Source organism: Petaurus breviceps, unplaced genomic scaffold (assembly GCF_028583685.1).
Source record: "Petaurus breviceps papuanus isolate PSGF00001 unplaced genomic scaffold, PetGlider_PUasm1.0 90137, whole genome shotgun sequence".
Classification (NCBI taxonomy): domain Eukaryota; kingdom Metazoa; phylum Chordata; class Mammalia; order Diprotodontia; family Petauridae; genus Petaurus; species Petaurus breviceps.
Window position 1 is genome coordinate 552570 of NW_027187183.1, and position 11825 is coordinate 564394.

Sequence of the window (11825 nt, forward strand, 5' to 3'; positions counted from 1 at the left end):
GTCGTGAGCATGCATCTCACGTTCTTGTCCGACACAAAACCCGCTGACATATCTTAGTAATTTTACGATATTTTGATTTAATTTCTTGTGCCATTTCAAGATAAAACTTCAGGGAATCATGCATGTCTCAAAAAGTTGTGTTGAAATAACTCAATTCCCCATAATCACTAATAAACTGCAATGTCCCCTGAGAGGGGACATCCGAGTGATATGCTAGAATTCCGATGTCCCCTGAGAGGGGACAGCAGAGTGCAAAGCATTAGGATCAAATGAGATAACATTTGTCAAGCCCTTAGCACAGTGCCTGACACTCAGTGGTCACTTAACAAATCCTTGTTTTTTCCTTCTTGGATTAAGAACTCTTGGACTAGATCAGGAGTGGTGAAGGTTTGCTACCCCTGGACTAGATGATCTCTGAGGTCTCTTCCAGCCCTAAATCTATGATTCTAGGATCCACAGACAATTCTGAAGAGGTCAACGTTGTAGGATTTAGGGAGTCCTGGAAAAAAACTCTGTCTTTTCGGGATGTGCATCTGCTCTGGGCCTGAATCCTCTGCTCCAAAGGAAAAGTTAGCCCTATGCAAGTTTTAGGTCCATCCTCAGGTACCAAGGTATAAAAGTGGGTGGGGATAGGGGAAAGGAGGAGATATTTTCCATCCATCACTTAATAGGTTTAGCTCTACAAGCCCAGTCCTATAGATTTTAGGCATTTTTCTTAAACTAACTCTGGCAGTTCTGGTAAGAGTGACCTGAGATCCCACTATCCAACCCCACCATCAGTACCAGAGACAGGAAGACTCCCTAATCCCTCAATTTGTTTATGAGTTTGGGTCCTGTAGAGCACAGCAGGCCCAGATGTAGAAGTTGGGAATGTGTTTCCTTTATGCCAAAGCAAAGAAACTCTACCCTGGGTCTGTCTGTATTCACTGCTCCAGGGGTCAAAACCCAACCCGGCCAAAGTAGCTGAAACCCACGGTGTGTATGGGTGAGGTGGGCTCTGGCTCCTTGACCTTGCCTGGAGGCCAAGGGACAAAATGTCTCAGGCTCTTCCTGCATCTGATCCCCTCATAACCCCACTAGCTGTTGCTGTTGCATCATACCCTTATTATTGGAGGTAGCTGGGTGGCTAAGTGGATAAAGGACTGGGACTGCGGTCAGGAATACCTGAGTTTGGATCTAACTTCAGACACTCACTAGCTGTGTGACCCTGGGCAAGTCACTTAACTTGTTTGCCTTAATCCACTGGAGAAAGAAATGGCAAACTGCTCTAGTATCTTTGCCGAGAAAACCTTAAAAAAAAGGTGGAAGACTCGTATATAACTGAGCAACAATGACACCATGTAGCGGCAAGCACCCCAGCGTCCTCAGGGTTTGCCACCACCACAGGTTCTTGGATCTGCTTTGTTAAAGGAAAGCAACTCAAAATGGGTTAACAAGCTTACTTTAATCAGTCAGACATATATCGTTTACCTTGTTCAGGGGAAAAAGGTCAGCACCCCAAACTTCAAAATATACAGACAGAATTATCAAGACATTAACAGATCAAGTAGACAGCTTTCCAAACTGTCCAACCATTACATCCATACCCAGTCAACATCTGGGTTTTTCAAAGGGGGGGGGGAGCGCTCTGGACAACGGCTTTTCAGAATACAGATCAAATCACAGAACACTTCTCAAAGTGAGCCCCCAAAACACAGCCTCACATCAGGGCTTATATAGCCTTCTCCTGGCTCAGAGAATGTAACAACCTTCTTGACTCACTGGCCAATCAAGAAGTATCTACTGAAAAACAAGCCTCCCACCCCAGGCTTCAGGTGCACTTTAGCCTAGGGGCAGGGAAGATCTTCCAAATTTACATTCACATTACACACCATTATCCTAAAGTCCCCATTGACTTGGAGGAGAAGAGCCAGGAACCAGTTCCTTCCTAGGTTCCAGTTTATAGCCGACCCTAGAAAACTGAAGTTCTATTCTGACCCTTCTCTTGTCCTTTACGCCCAAACCCTTGTGGGGGGAAGGTGGTGGTTGTGATGAACACATCAATCTTTAGGTTATTAAGACATCTATGGGGAGGTCTAGATGGCCCAGTGAATAGAGCACCAGCCCTGGAGTCAGGAGGTCTTGAGTTAAAATCCTGCCTCAGACACTTAACACACATACTAGCCACGTGACCTTGGGCAAGTCACTTAACCCCAATCACCCTACCTTCCCCCCTCCAAAAAGCAAAAAAAAAAAAAAGACATTGATGTGACATTTCCTTAGGATAGAGATTGGGGAGTTGAGAGAGAAGGGGCCTTTGGTGCTGGTCCTGGCAGTGAATAGTTAACAGTTGAGTCCCATCTTTCCTTGGAAATCTTGGTTTTGAGCCCTAAGTTTGCATTTGTCCCTGAATATCAGGACTTTAACTTGCCTTGAAGGACACAAAAGACATCCCTGTGCTCCCTAGGTTATAGCCACATCAGCCATACTTCTGGCACCACACCTGGATGAAAAAAATTTCTGCAGCTTGGAGGGCAGGTTCCCCTAATAACTAGGAGCCTCCTCCAGAGCAGCGCAGGGACTGTTGGACTTGTCGTTGGAGGATAATTTAAAATTTTTTTTTTCCGCTTATCACCTGACCTTGAGTTTACCCACATCTTCTTTATCTCTAAAATGAGGGGGTTGTACAATGATGGTCTCCAAAGTTCCTTCTAACTTTAAATCTAGGCATCTATGTGGGTAGTCCCACAGGTGGTACTTAACTGTTCATTGATTAGGCTAAAATTCCTTCAAAGCCAGAGCTTAACCTTCAGGCCTGAGCTGGGTGAAATTGAGCTATTAGATGGGCATTTTTCAGATCTGTGGGTTTTGAGATTGAAAGAATCTCAGTGGTCTTCTAGTCTAATTCTTTCATTTTAAAGACATGGAAACTGACGCCCAGAGAAATTAAGTGACTTGCCCAAAGATAGAAGCAAGTAGGAGAGAGTTGGGTTCAAGTCCAGGTTTTATGACTATGCTTCTGACATTCTTCTCCAATGTTGCACGATCCTTTCGAAGTCTCAGAGAAGGAAGGAGCATTCAGTGTCCTAATCATGACAGGAACAGCTTGACTGATCATCAGAATGCTGACTTCTTCTCTGGATCACCCCATCCCTGCGTCACTGCCTTCCTCTACCCACAATCCACATCATGAATTTAGACATATCCTCTCTTATAGGAAACTCCAAATCTTTATCTATCAGTTCACCTATCTAATTAAAAGATTTGTATCACTTTCTATTCATGCCTGGCCTGCCCTCATCTAAGTGTGTATTCTTCCTGTCTGAATGTCAACTCAAACCACCCCTGTCCACTGGTCACAAAGCTGAAGGCACTGCTACTAAGCTCCAAATGTTGCCTAGGAACATGCACAGGAGAGGATGGGACAGGAGCTTGAATAATAATGACAGTTCACAGTTTTATATATATAAAACTTTTTTTTTTGGAGGGCAGTTGGGGTTAAGTGACTTCCCCAAGGTTACATGGCTAGTAAGTATTAAGTATCTGAGACTGGATTTGAACTCAGGTCCTCCTGACTCCAGGGCCTGTGCTCTATTCACTGCATCACCTAGCTGTCCCTACACTTATATTTTAAGTTTTGCAAAGCTCTTTACATTCATTTTATTTGAGCCTCAACACTTTTATGAAGTTGGTGCTAAAGATATTTTTATCCCCATTTTATAGATAAAAAACTGAGGCTCAGATGGACACTGATTTTAAACTCATATATTCACTCTAAACCCAGAAAAAATAGACATAACTCATCTAAGACAATTGGGCACTGGAAGGTGGACACCATGCGTCCTGGACCAGGAGCAGTGCAAAGAATAAGACCATTTCCTCTGTGGTCTGGCAGCTCTCCCTTTCTAGGCACCTGATTCTGTATAGTGCCCTCTGTCTCTGTACTAGCTCTCTCTCCATTGGCCCCTGGACAAAGCCAGAGGTTATACAAGGTGCCCAGTTACTCTAAACTGGCATCTTTAGCAACTTCTTGGCCCATCCACTCACCCTACTCACAATGAAGTGAAGCTTATGAAGTCCCACCCATGGGATCTGTGAGATGGAAGGGAAAGAAGACTGTCTCTGGCACTTACTCCCCATGTGATTTGGAACAAACCACTTCTCTTCCTCTGTAAAATAGAATTCCAAATGGTTGGACTAGATGATCTCTGTGGTGCCTTCACTATGCAAATTCTATGATCCTGTAACTTGACTGGCAAGACCATAGAGACCATATGGTCCCTCCCTGGGACACAGGACCACAGTATTCCCTTCTTTCTGCTGCCACCCGCCTTTCCCTACTCAGCTGACCCAAAGGTCACAAAAACAGACTCATTGGTACTTGACACTGTTTATTCTTCCACCACTATTAATTGACAAGGGGAAAAGGTGAGGGGAATCTCAGGTTGTGGAATCAGTCAGGGGCTGGAAGAAGAGGAGCCCCCACTTGTTTGCTGATAGATGATTAAAGTAGATGACCCATGTGTGGGATGACCATGATGTGGAGGGGGAAAGCAGTAGATGGGGGGGAGGGGGAGGGACTGTAGATCTCAGAATGTCCCACAAGATTGGCAAGGTGAAAGTCTTCTCAGGACTTGGACCTGTGGGAAATGTGGTACATAGATCACCTGGACAGACAAAGGGATGGAAATATGGAGGGCCAGGTTAGACACAGACAGAGCAAGACAGACAGAAACATGGAGACAGAGAATGGAGAGACAGAGAGATTGAGAGGGAGAGGAGAGGAAAGAAAAAGAGGCAATGGGATAGAAGGGGACAGGAGAAGGGAAGAATGGATGGAGAATGCATAGAGAACTATAGAAACACAGAATGGGGAGAGGTAGAGACAGGAACAAAAAGAGGCAGAAAAGATGGAGAGATGGAGAAAGATAGGGACATACACAAAGAGATAGAGAAGACAGAAAATGAGGAGAAACAAAAGGGCAGAATAAGGAGAGACAGAGAATATGAGAATCAGAGAAAGAGAAAAGACAGAGAATGAGAAAGACGGAAAGAAAAGCAGAAATCAAACCAAAGCGAGATAGAGACAGAAAGTGGGAAGGGCACTGAAACTGCAGATACTGTCACCTTGCTCCCTTCTTCCCTGGGAGTAAGAAAACTATGTATAGTAGCTCCCAGGAGAGAAGCAGGAAAAAAAATGGCTTTCATACCCAACCCAGACCAGGCCCCAGGAAGCTCCCTCCCTTCCATGGTTCCCATAAGTCCCTGATGTTGGCCCATACTAACCTTGCTCAGTCCTTAACATGAATGCACTCTCCTGTTGGGAGGAGAAATAAAACAGGTCAGTGGTGGAGATGTGGGGCTGGAGTGGGGGGCCGAAGGGGAGAAGTGGGGACTCACAAAGATGTTTCCCCTCTACCCTTTGCCCTATCTGCCCTAGAACGTGGGTGGAAAGGGGAGAAAGGAGGAGAGCCTTCTGTGAGGGTGGGGAACAGAGGTGTTAAAAAGGGCTGTAAACTACATCCTTAAGTCCTCCAGCCTTTGGTGAAAGGGGAAGGGGTCCTGGAGGGAATGGCAGCTTATTTTAGCTAATAGCCAGGCCATGGGCCGGCATTTCTCCTCTTTGCTCTTCTACTATGCCCCCTTTTAAAAATCTTTCTTTCTCTCCTTCTCTCTTTTATTTTTTTTAATTTAATTTTTTTTTCTTACCGACTCTTGCTGGGAATATAATGTTGTTATCAGTGAGGCCCAAAGACTTGACTAAGTTTATGAAGTTTTTTTTCAGTTCAGGTCTCAGCTGCTCACTTCTCCCTATAGTGAGGAAGGAAACCAAGTTTTGGTCCCTGAGCCTTCATCATAGGGACTTATTTTCTGTACCTGTCTGTCTCTTCTGACACTCATTCCAGATATTGCCCCACATGGAGTTCTAGCTAAGCCCTAACTGGATAGTCCTAAGGAAATATCTCCAGGGATAAAAGCAGGGACCCTGGGGAGAAGAGCCAAATCTAAGAGTTCTAGGGGGCCAGAGATCTCCAGTGACCAGAAATTTGGGGCTAGCACTCAAGGTTGGGGCAGTGAGGGGAGAGGCAGCTCAGTGATAGGAAAAATTCCTCAGGTCAGAAGAGATTTAGAGATCCCCTTAGTGTAACCCTTCCTTATAGACATCTGGGATAAGTAGGTATCCAACTTGGCATATCTCCAGTGACCAGCTACTTACTAAGTCAGTCCCCTGACTTTTTGGCCATCTCTAACTGATAGGGAAGACCCCTTTACAATAAGCTGAAAAATTTGTTATCCTGTTTATTATACTTTGGGTGCCCTCTGGTGCGGAAAGGAACAAATCTAATCTCTCTTCCACATGAAAACCCTGCCGGTATTTGAAGATAATGATCACATCCCTTTCTCATTCTTCTCCATTCCAGGATAAACAATCTTATAACGTGATTTGGAGTCCCCTGACCTTCCCCTCATCAGCATCCTGGTTGACCTCCTTTAGATTTAAATGGAACATAACCTAGCAGATGTAGTCTGATTGGTACAGGGCACCATGGGACTATTACCGCCCTTGTTCTCACACAATACTTCTATTAATGCAGCCTGAGATTTGGATTAACTTTTTTGGCTGCCATATATTGCCCTGTTAGCTCATACGCAGTTTGCTGTCCACTAAAAGCTGCCAGATCTTTAGTTTATGGCTGACACTTATCCCTTACGTTTCATCTCGTGTTTGGCTCATCCTTCCATTCTTCTAAGACCTCTTTGGATGATCACCCTGTGCTAAGGGGTCAGTGGCTGGGGCTCAGGAATTTCTTCATCTTTTGCTTCCATCACCCAGCCAGGAGTTCTCTGGGAATCTAGGCAAGAGGCCCAGTGATTCCATCCACGGGGGAAGGGGAGAGACTGAGTACTCACCATACAGAGTCATTTTGAAATAGTCATTGTTATCTTTAGTCTTCTTAAAGTACACCATGGCGAACTCGTCATAGTTGGTTCTCATCACTCTCACTATGTAGTCCTGCAATCCATAGCCTACCCACAGGAGTGGGATGTGGGGTGGGAGAAAGAAATGAGGAAGTCAGAAAGAGAGGCTTCCCACTGTCTCTGCCATGTCCCACAAAGGAGAAGCTGGCCCTTGGATCTACCCCACTACCAAGAGGTCAGGATATGATGCTGGAGATATCATCCCTCCCCTTGCCCACTAAACATGGCATCTCACCACCCTGTCCAGACAAGTCCACCTCCTATTTCTGAAGGCTCCCATGGCCTGTCCTTTGGACCCTCCCACTTGAATAGCCCCTACTTGACTCAGGGGAACCCATGCTCACTCAAGATGTTGTCCAAGGTGAACTGGCCCGGCTGACTGTTCGGAACAAAAGTTCTCTCAAATTTGTCGCATTGACTTCCCCTGAGAGAAAAGGATGGATGAATGAGCAGTAGTGCCACATGTACTCTGGGTCTCCAGTCCTGGATCTACCACTTGTACCTGTCCTCAGAACCTCCTCCGCCCATGCCTTGCATCTCATATAGGGAACCACCTGCACCTGGGCCCTACAGTGGGGAAAATGGATCCTGGAGCTGGAAGAAGCTTTGGTACTTCAGCTGGGCTCCTAGGTGACGCCTACCCTGCCCCCCCCTCAGCAACTCTGAAACTTCTCAAGTCCCTCAGAAAAAAGAACAGGTAGTTGGGCTAGTTTTATCCCTAGGGTTCTGGGGTTCCACACAAGAGAAACTCCCCAGAGGGAAGTCTAAGGGCTTTTAAACTTCCCTATTTTAATCCCAGAACCAAAACTTTCCTTAATAAGTTCCATCATACCTAAAAGACATGTCCTGAGCTTTCCTCCTAAGACTTTATAAGAAGGGGAACAAGTTCCTCACTCAGAAAACTGTTTCCTCAACATAGGTGCCCCCTTTCTATTTGGGAAACCTTCACTAGCCCACAAGGGCAAAGATCCTTCTCTTAAAGTGGATGAAAAACATTATTGACTTGTGGGTAATTGGTTTTGTTGTTATAAAACAGTAAGATTAAGATTCAGAAAACTACCCCCCAGCGGCACCTGAAATGCCCTTACCATTCTCTTGTTTCTCCTTTCCCCCATACCTTCCAGTTCATTTCCTTCATTGAAACTTCTCTGCTTTAGTCCCATGCTGATCCACTTCTTATCTTTACCTTGTATATCCCCCCAACACTTAGGGATTGAGATTCTGGATTTCCTCTCTCTTTAAAATGTTAAGGACAGCCTGGGAACCAGTTACAAAGCTGTTACTTGTCCACATCGATTGCCATACCCTGTCTTACCTGACCAAGGTGGAGGTGACCCTGTAGCTATTGTCCTCTTGGAGTTTGTAGGTTGTGGTATACATCTTAGATTGTTTCTGCTCTGCCTTTGTGAAGGCGTTCCCTGCCAGGCCGACAACGTACCACGTCCCTCCAAACTGTGGGAAGGATTGATGGGTGTTGGGGGGGTGGGTTGGGAGGGTCCAGGTGGAATGTAGGCAAAATACTTAGCCTCCATTCATCCACAATCTTAGACTTGACTACCCGTCTCTTTCCCTCTTTAATTTTAGAATTTTGAAGGTGGAACATTAGCTTAACCCCTAGAATTCCCTATTTCCAGCCCTGAGAATTTCTCTCTTTCCATTTTCCACGTCTTTGCATTGGCTGTCTGCCACATCTGGCATGCTCTTCCTCCTCAGGTCCACCTGAGGTTTCCCAAAACTAAATCCCCTCTGTAGGCTTTTCTGTTCCCTGCCCTCCCCCCACCCTTTGTGATTACCTTTCATCTACTTGTCATATCTTTTGTATATAACTAGCTATTTGCATGTTATAAATTAGAATGTGAGTTCCTTGAGGGGAGGAACTGTTTTTAACTCTTTTTGGATGTCCCAAGAGTAGGATAGTGGCTGCTTAACACAGATTATTTCATGGATGTCACTCTATCCGTGATTTAGGAGATTTAGGCTTTCTAGGAGAGGTGACACCCTTGGTAATTTGACTAGGTAGATAACTAATGACTTCAGACACTTACTAGTAGTGTGACCCTGAGCAAGTCACTTAACCCTTGTTTACCTCAGTTTCCTCATCTGTAAAACAAACTGGAGAAGAAAATGGCAAACCACTCCAGTGTCTTTGCCAAGAAAACCCCAAATAGGGTCACAGAGAGTCAGACATGACTGAAAAACTACTGAACAATGACAAACAACTAATGAATCTGTGTGAGGACAGAATCAGTAGCTGAACAGTCATTTTATCTCCTAAATTACCTCAGTGCTTTCATTGTACATGACACCTAGGTGGTGCAGGGGATAGAGTGATGGGCCTGGAGTCAGAAAGATCTGAGTTCAAATTTGCCTTCAGATACCGACTAGCTGTGACCTTGGGCAAGTCACTGAATCTCTGTTTCATTTTCTTCAGCTCTATAATGGGGATGATGATAACCTTTTACAGGATTATTATAAGAATCAAATGAGATATTTGTAAAAAGCACTTAGAACAGTGCCCAGCATCTAATAGGCACTACATAATGCTTATTCTCTTCCCCCCTTGTCCCTTTATTGTCCTTTTTAACATATTCTGCTTGGTATTGTGACTCTCTTACCCTCCCTCCTGACTATGGATGGACTCCCTTCAGGCTATACAGAACAACAAATATTGATCAGGCACATTCTGTGTGCCAAGCTCTGGGCTAGGTGCTGGGAAAATATAAAGGTTAGATAAGAAAGGATCCCCACCCTGGGCATGACACCACCACAGGTAACTATGAATCCTAACATCACATGAAAAGGGCATTAGAGAATTATAAATCTATAAACCTACTCTATGAGTCCTAAGGGGATGGGGTTGGGGAAGATCATTGCCATCTCTGGAGATCAAGGAAGGTTTTCTGGTGAGGTGGCATTGGAGTTAGGCTTTAGATGAGGGATACAAATTCAGCAAGTAAAAAGAAAAAAGATTAGGACTAGGACATAGCCTGAGAAACATGGGTAGAGATAAGTGAGCCCAAATTATGTTTAGAGTGTAGAAAGTTGTCCATTTTTGCTGGAATATTGAATATTTGGACAGGAATTCTACTGCTACTACTACTACTACTACTACTACTACTACTACTACCACCACCACCTGTAATTTCACTGATATAAGGGATGGATGAAGACACTCACTTGATGGTTGGTACCTCTACTGTTAGAGACAATATTAAGATAGAAACCAGATGTTCTAGCTCAGAGGTACCCCACTGCCTTCAGCTATGTGGGTGTCTGTCTCCTTTCTTCCCTCTCTGCTCTCCTACCCCCTTCATAAACCCTTCCCAGGAATCTGACACTCCTTCTGACTACACTTCAGATTTCATTACAGGGGTCTACTCACCTCCCTTGGTAAGAAGTTGGCCTGCAGAGGGACTCTGGACAAGTCTGGGGGAGGTATCTGGAGCCTGGTCTGGGCCTGGGCCTGCAGCATTCCAAGCAGGACAAGCCCGGTCCATAAGAGACTCACAGCCATCCTTTTTTGAGGTGGATTGGACTGATGGGGGGCAGGTGATAGAGGACAAGCTCAGCAAGGAAGGAAGGCAGGACTGGAGTAAGAGAACTGGCCTGAGGACCCCTATATATGGGCCCAATTTGGCATTTAGCCACCCTAGGGAGGAGGTTGATTAATTCTTTGCCAAATTCAGGAAGGGTTGAGGAACCCTGGAGATTTCATACAGGAAGACTCGGCAATATCTTGCTCCATTTCTCCAGTCAGGAATTGCACAATATAGAGGGGGAAAGGAGGAAGACTTGGGCAGGTGGGGGCTGGGGAGTAGGAAAAGGGCTGTAGAGGGAAATGGGAAGACACCCCACTGCTCAGCCCCTCCACAACTCTTCCAAGATCAGCCCTTCCCCAGCTTCTTCTCCTTCCCTCACCCTTCATCAATCAAATCCAGGCTGCTGGGGACTTAGAGATCACATTCTGTCAGGGACAAGGGGACCTCACAGGCCAGAAACTCAGAACTGAACAGAGAGGCCTATTCAGAACAGAACAGGTAGAGCCAGAAGGAGGAAAGAAAGGACTTGGCATTCATGGCAGGGTTTGTCCAGCTGACAGCACACCTCAGGGTAGGATGAGAGAACTCATATCCTCTCATTCCCAGATGCATAACACAGCTGGGCCATGAATGTTCCCCTTTCCAGGGCCAGGCAGGGAGCGTAGCAAATGGAGGATCATCAGTGGGGCTTAAGGCAAAGAGGTCTAGAGAGAATTTCCTCCTATTTTCTTTTCCTGTTAAGGATGGGCCGAGAAGGAAGGATTCAGTGGACTGAGCAAAGAGGAACTGGAAGACCAATGGGAACCTTAGGTTCCAACAAAGAGGTCAAGAGGGGAGGGCTCCCTTGTAATGGAGACCTGGACAATACCTCTCCTTATTTCTTTTTCCTTATTCAGACTCTGAACTCAACCAAGCACAGGCAGATAGATGGATTTGTAGCCAAATTCTAGTTAAGGGGGGTGGGGAGGGAGGGCAGAGGGAACAATGAGAAGGTTCTGGGGTAGGGAGAGAGGGGAGGCAGCAGGTCGGCATGTGATGGGGCCATTCTGCAGCAAATATAATGAGGAAGCAGTTTCAGCTGGATGTTCAAAAAACTTTGGGATGGGGAATGGGGGATGGGGAGTGTGTGAAAAGAAGCATCCAGGCCCACCCCATGCCCCCTTCCCAAATCCCTAGTTCTTTCTTCCTTGCATGAAAACATTCTTATAGCAAATTTTGTATTTTATATAGTGGATGCTTCATATTAGATGAAATAAGAAACGTAAAAGTACTTTTTAACAATGATAACTCATAACTTAGATTCAATTCCATTTTAAAAAACACAAA

The 11825-nt window shown here is 45.3% G+C and overlaps 1 protein-coding gene across 2 annotated transcripts; it reads right to left on the reverse strand.

Moving 5' to 3' along the window:
- Positions 1–4362: 4362 nt before the first annotated feature.
- LCN12 (lipocalin 12) lies at positions 4363–10574 on the reverse strand. Of its 2 annotated transcripts, none has more exons than XM_069107535.1 (7): positions 10343–10574; positions 8276–8412; positions 7305–7384; positions 6892–7008; positions 5689–5790; positions 5266–5296; positions 4363–4619 (listed from the first exon to the last, which is right to left on the reverse strand). In XM_069107535.1, exons 1-6 carry the CDS (start codon positions 10472–10474, stop codon positions 5271–5273), a joined length of 594 nt encoding a protein of 197 aa, XP_068963636.1. In that variant the 5' UTR covers positions 10475–10574; the 3' UTR covers positions 4363–4619; positions 5266–5270. The 2 variants fall into 2 exon arrangements, with proteins under 2 accessions (XP_068963636.1, XP_068963637.1); XM_069107536.1 differs by having other exon boundaries at positions 4363–4646.
- Positions 10575–11825: the final 1251 nt, after the last annotated feature.

What these genes read in the sequence shown, in the direction of transcription:
- LCN12 (XM_069107535.1), bottom strand. Translation starts at nt 10,474, where the DNA reads ATGGCTGTGAGTCTCTTATGGACCGGGCTTGTCCTGCTTGGAATGCTG. An exon ending in CCAACTTCTTACCAAGGGAG is followed by an intron (nt 8,413 to 10,342) that starts GTGAGTAGACCC and finishes TCCTTCCCACAG; the next exon opens with TTTGGAGGGACGTGGTACGT. An exon ending in CACCTTGGACAACATCTTGA is followed by an intron (nt 7,009 to 7,304) that starts GTGAGCATGGGT and finishes TCCTGTGGGTAG; the next exon opens with GCTATGGATTGCAGGACTAC.